The sequence below is a fragment of the Microtus ochrogaster genome, unplaced genomic scaffold, assembly GCF_000317375.1.
Source record: "Microtus ochrogaster isolate Prairie Vole_2 unplaced genomic scaffold, MicOch1.0 UNK124, whole genome shotgun sequence".
Lineage (NCBI taxonomy): Eukaryota > Metazoa > Chordata > Mammalia > Rodentia > Cricetidae > Microtus > Microtus ochrogaster.
This window is the reverse complement of record NW_004949222.1, coordinates 463,997-470,462: the sequence shown is the minus strand read 5'-3', so window position 1 is coordinate 470,462 and position 6,466 is coordinate 463,997. Positions and strand designations below refer to the sequence as shown.

The window sequence follows — 6,466 nt, the reverse complement described above, 5'->3', positions numbered from 1 at the left end:
TGCATTCATTCCTGGGTGTACTGAGGAGTATAATGTCAGATATGTAGTCTCTATGCCAAAAAAGCATGATCAGAATCTCAAGCTGAGAAAAAACAAACTAGCCGCACCTAAGTAGATTTGTACTCAGCAAAATAACCACTTGCACTTTTCCAATCAGTGTCATAAGGTAAACAGGTAAATAGACAAAGAATCATTTGATGTTGAAGCCTGAACATAGGAAAGATAAATATGCATTGTCTAGAATTACAGCAGAAAGGCAAAGACAACTGGAGAGAGGGAAGTATCTGACAATCCCATAATAGTCTTAAATCTGTGCTAATTATTTGAAGCAGGCACTGTAGCTATGTGAAGGAAACACATTGTTTTCATGAAATACTAAAGTGCTCAGGGGGTGACAGATCAGGACCTGATGTCTGGAAGCTATTTCCAGTAATTTAATACACATAGGGAAAGAGGTGGACCAGAGGGCAGAGTGAATGTGCCTGTGTACAGCTATTTATGAATCTTTTTAAAGCCTGTTCAGGGGGACTTTATGTTCTCACAGTTTTTCCTAAAAGTAATACAAAGTTTAAAGTTTTTGAAACAATGTTTCAGAATGCGAACTTTAAATTGATGAAGCCTGCCTGGCAGGGAGTGTTTCACTGTAAGCTCTCAGCTGTTTACCACAAGAAGGAGACATCTGTGATTTTCCTGGGTTTATGAAGTTTACACGGCTGTGTACAAGTTTCATCCTCTAAAATAGGAAGTGCACCCTAGAATATCAAGAGGCCGAGGAGTAGACTCGCTCCTGTCACCCCAGTTTCCTATGCTTCTAGTTCCGTGTTTCTGTTTGCCAGTCATTTGCTCTGTTCTCAGGCCTTCTCTTCCTTTGTGATTCTGATTGCCTCCCCTCTTCATCATCCCTCTTCCACCATCTTCCCTTTCTACCTGCAAAATAAATCCCTTCTCGTGCAAACACTGTGATGATTGGGTTCCTCCTGATAACCGTTTTCATCTCACATTCTGACTCTTTGATAAAGGACAGTTCAGTAAAGTCTTGAACCCAGGTCAAAAGACTGTGTGACAAATAATATTTGGTGAATGTGTTTTTTTAATATCTCTTGATCAAATTCTAGTTATAAATAACATAAGCTACTGCTTGAAAATATTTGTCTAAGAGATTGGCAGTGAGCAATTTTACATGTTATACAGTACCATTCATTTTATTGGTGAAATAAACCTTACTATTTCCCACAAGTTAGAGTTTTCCTGGAATTTCTATTAGTCCCATAGAGAAATACTTATGTGCTTCGTATGTAATTAACATGTCCGTTGTCCTGCTGTGCCCCTGGCTCTGTGTCCATGGCCAAGTCCGCATCTTATCACTGCAACTGTAGCCAAGAGTAACTTGATGTTATGGTGTATATTTGTTTCAGGGAAATTCATGCTGAACATACATAAGACACTGTACTTTATTTACTCTTATGCAAATATTCTTTACAGAACTTATAGATCACCACTATTTAGAGAAGACACCACTGCATGCCATTTTGCAGCAAAGAGCTCCTCAACAATATCGAATCCTAGCAAAACTGAGATCATATGAGCCCAGAAGACTTTTCCAGTCTGTTAAACTTCTTTGTCCTAAATGTAATTCATTGTAAGTATCTTCCAATTAAAAAGAAAAGTTTTCGTCTCATATTGTTTGATTATATGCATGCCCATATGTGTGTTTGCTTGTGTGTGTATGTGGTTTTAAGTCCTAAGAAATGGGTAAATTATTATTTAATTTCCTGTATTTTAAAAGAATGCCAATGATTTGAGGGAAAGTGCTAAATTCCTACAAGAAAAATTTTGAGTCATTCTTAGTAATAATAAATAAAAATGGATATTTTCAGGCTTGGAATCTAATGTTTGGTAGCTTTGATATGAATGTAGAAAGTGTAGTGCCTTCAATCCAGACATCAGCTTTTATGTATAAGCACAGGCACAGAGCAATTTTTATTCTCAACAATGCATATTCATCTCGAAACATGATAAAAGAACTTTAAATCCTGTTTATTTTTTCAATGCAGTGAACCATAGTTCCTCAAAATACAGAATGGCATTTGGGGAGGTGCAGGAAGTGTAGAAACATGCACACGGGATAGTGTATGTCTTAGGGTTTTTATTGCTGTGAAGAGACGGCATGAACTCATAACCCTTATCAGAAAAACATGTAATCGGGGTGGCTCACTTATGATTTCAGAGGTTCAATTTGTTTTCCTTCTGATGGGGAGCATGGTGGTGTTCGGGCAGATGCCCTGTAACTGAGAGCTTTTCCAGAATAAAGCTATGCTATGATGTCCTTCTAGACAGAGCGCTTTAGAAAGTGTGAGAGAGAACCTAAAGACACACTGATGCCCCGCTGGTTCCACACGGAAGTTTATCACACTGGTGTGAATTACCAGTTAGTAAAAACAATGAAGGTCCCCCATGACAATAAAATTAACTGGGGTAAAAACTTGTTCAACAACTAATTGGGCCCGGGAATAAACTACAGGTCACCTTGGGCGCTACACTGGGCAGTAGATGGAGATGCCTGTTGCCAAGCTTGTGACCACCATAGTAGGAGATTGTTCTCTGACCTCTACAGACCCTATAAATACAATCTCTCTGTGATTATGGGAATGGATTTATCTAGCCATACGATGTTGAATACCTATTGAATAAAACTTATTAAATCCGAAATTAAATTAAATGAAATTCATTAAATCTTAAGTCCTTAATTTAAACACGCTTAGCTAGTTTAATCTGCATATAAAATAGTATTTAAAGTTTGTTGTAGATTAATTTATTTTGTGTGAGTGTTTTGCCTGTGTGTTTATGTGGGGGAGGGGGTGTGGGTGTACCTTATCTATTGCCTGATTCCAGTAACCATGTCACAAGAACAGCAAATGGCAATTAAAACTCAAGGTGTCAGCGCCCCAGGAGGAAAACTCATTAAGAAGGTTACAAGACTACAGACTCTGCAATATCTCTTTGCTTCTGTTGTAACTTTGCCTGTTCCTGCTGTCTTCCCTGGTGGATGTGGGGAGTCCCACTGCCTATACTGTAGTGTTTATTTCATGAATATCTCTCAGTCTACTGAGCATTTTTATTTGTGGATTTTTAAGAAGATGACTCCTCCTTAGCTGTACTGTCTAATTGGCATTGACAATGTTAGCTGATACGGGGCTGTGATGAATGAAAATGAACACAAAGACATGCTGCCCAGTCAGGGCCTGTGAGGTCCCAGGAGCCAGGCTGGCTCTAATTATCTTAATGCTCAAAATATGCATTTTCAGGATTTGTTGTGCACCATTTAGCAGAAACAAAACTTTAAAATGATGTTAGTTTAGAACAGATGCCTTGCTAGTGGTTTTTAAGATATACATCCCCAGAAAAACAATTTAAAAGTTTACAAGGACAGATAGCTGAGCGTCTGATTTGTTGGGCTAGGGTTAAAAGTGCACAGCAAACTGATTGCTGCTTGCACTTTCCTTGCTAGGTCTGCTTGGTTCATTATCTGCAGATTTTTGACCTCCGTTTCCTGATATGGGTATGAACTCTGAGACTCAGAGTTCAGCTGACTGACTTTATGTATAAAATGGGTCCTGGAATCGTGCTGATGACAGCACAAAAACCGAAGTCTATAAACAGAAACAGCTTTTGTTCAGAAACACGGCAGGAAGAGAATTTCTGGCTGGTCAGGGCTACAGAGAATAATTTGACTTTATAGCCTTGAGAAAGAGCTACAAGTTTCTACTTCCGGTCAATAGTTACAGTAAAGAAAGTATACTTTTGAGATATAAAACACTATTGGTGTCACAATGTCTTGGGAGTACCCACTAAGCTGTAGCTAAGACGTATGGTATCTCGGAAGTGTTGATTGGAGCCCAAGAGGCTCCTTGTTCTAGGCTCCTCTCTCTGAGTCGAGAGAACCAAATGTTTATAAAGGACATAAGTGAGTATGTTTTCTTTTATCCTTGGCCTCCTCATTAGTTTAGGTTTATGACTCCTTTAAAATGCTTTATAAGATTACCTCTCACGACAGATAATATAGTGACCGATCTTTACGACTGCAATTTGCAGCCCTCCAAGATACAAATTACTTAGATATATTGCATGTGAGTTGTCGGGATGACTGTTTTCATCATTCGCTTGAGAAAGGAAATGTAAGCCATTTATGACTTCTGCTTTGCCTGAAAGATTTTGTTAGGTATATAAGCTGTGGGGGAAAGAGGAGAACAGAAGAAGGGGTTAAGAGTTAAGATGGCTAGAAAGAAAACACCAGGGATGAGAGAGTTAGAAGGGAAATATCAAGAGTAAAGATGGTGTCAGACGGAACACAGGAAGAACACAGAAGTACAAAGACTATAAAGAGAAACCGCGAGGAAAGCATGTGAATGTCTTCTTCCCTAACCCCTCAGATGGAAAAGTTTCAGTTTTCCCCAATGCTGCGGCTTTCCCTTTGAGTCCTGTACAGCCTTGAGGCTGGTCCCCACGGCTGTGGTAGCCAATAAAGTTCAGAACTGGAGTTACAAATGTTTGAAGTCACCATATGGGTGCCAGGAAATGAACCTTAGTTCTTTGAAGGAATATCAAGTGTTCTTAACCTCTGAGCCATCTTTTCAGCCTCTAAAATAATTTGCTTTTGAGTCATTTATTCAATTGGAATTTTTAAAAATACACCTACATTTTTTGCTAATAATTTGTCATCAATCATTTTAGGCAAGAAGTTCCATCTGAGGAAAATGTGGATAAAATTTTTCAAGATGCTGCAACTAAATCTCCGGAGAGCAAACTACAAGGTACATCACTATATGACTCAGAGGTCTGGACCACCAAAGGTCAAGGAGGACGTCATGTCGCTGTCCATTTTGTGAAAAACGATGGCATCCTCCCTCTTTCAGATGAATGTCTAATTTTGATAGAAGGTAAGATACTTGTGATTTGATTTTTCTACTATTCTTTTGTATATTTTCTCCCCTATTATTGTTGACTATATTTTATGGTACTTTGTACCTATGAAGTAAAAGTGCTCTTAATTTAAATTTCCCAAGACAGTATATCAGATTCAAATGCATGAGCACACACATCTACTTGAATTGCACTTTCATAGTAGCATTGAACTTGCATTTGCCTACATTACTGGATTCCTGTCTAATCTCATCAGCTCAGAGTGGATTTCATAAATCATGTGAAGCTGTCATCTTGGCCTCTGGGTGTCACTGTTGGGTCATAATACTGGGATGAAAATCGCCAACCATGGATGGAAATTGTGCTATTTCCTGTCCTTTTTCCATCTAATTCTTATGTAACAGTTCATTTTTTCTTTGTCATGCAAAGTTTACATTTTTTCTAAACTTGTAACTTCCTTTGCTGTGTCACATTTTGCTGTGGAAGGGCCTTCTGTATTTGTATTTCTTTTATTGGTTAGTGAATAAAGCTGCTTTGGCCTATAGCAAGGCAGAATATAGCCAGGCTGTAAGAGGTATAGAGAGAGCATAGACGGAGTCAGGGAGACACGGTGTGTAGCTGCCGAAGGAGATAGATACCCTTTCCAGTAAGCCACAGCCTCGTGCCAATGCACAGATTGATAGAAATGGGTTAATTTAAGATATAAGAATTAGTTAGTAAGAAACCTGAGCTATATAGGCCAAGCAGTGTTGTAATAAATATAGTTTCTGTGTGATTATTTGAGCCTGGGCGGCTGGGAACTAAAGAGTACTCTCCATTTACAAAATGGCACCAGCTTGGGACAACTACATCCACATAAAAACTGAGAGAGCTTGGGAAGGAATTCTAGACACAAGAGAACAGAGTTGAGCACAGCTTCTTGGTAGCCATGTTTTTCTTTCAGATAGGCTCTGTTTACTAGCAGTGAACAGAGGTGTGGCTCACCTAAGAGACGGCTTCCTGACTCAGCATAAGCAGCAAAAACTGCAAGACTTCTTTAAACAGTGGCTTTCTGGTTCATGCTGGTAGCACAAACTCTGGCTCTTCCGGGAGGCCCTGAACTTAAATGGGGTTTGTGAGCAGTGTGCTACAAGTTGGTTAATGGTGACATGGACCCGCTGCATCCCTGGGCTGGGTCCATGATTGTGCCTCGCAGAGCTGGCAGTGAACAGACCAACCACGCTGGACCGTGCAGAGCCAAAAGTCAAAGCAGCTTTAGTCGTAGCCACGGCATTAGCATTTTAAGAAGCGCTCTTGGTCAGAAAATGGTTATAGATATGCAGTAAAGACAGATTCAGACAAAAATAAACCTCTGAACGGGTCACAGTGTGTTTCAAATGTACGTAGGCTTGCGAAGAGAGAAGGAAAGGAGCATAGACAGTTATAAAAAGAAGTAAATAGTTTAAAGAATAAAGCAGTCTTTAAAGAGACAGAGTAGGGCTGGAGAGATGGCTCAGTGGTTAAGAGCACTGACTGCTCTTCCAGAGGTCCTGAGTTCAACTCCCAG

The 6,466-nt window shown here is 39.5% G+C and overlaps 1 protein-coding gene across 1 annotated transcript in view; it reads left to right on the top strand.

The window, feature by feature from the left end:
• Positions 1 to 6,466, top strand: part of LOC101981630 (protection of telomeres protein 1) — a 53,416-nt gene that overhangs the window by 35,956 nt on the left and 10,994 nt on the right. The window contains exons 10-11 of the mRNA XM_026778303.1: positions 1,483 to 1,639; positions 4,732 to 4,937. Coding sequence (XP_026634104.1) covers positions 1,483 to 1,639; positions 4,732 to 4,937 — 363 coding nt within the window. The remainder of the gene's footprint in view (positions 1 to 1,482; positions 1,640 to 4,731; positions 4,938 to 6,466) is intronic.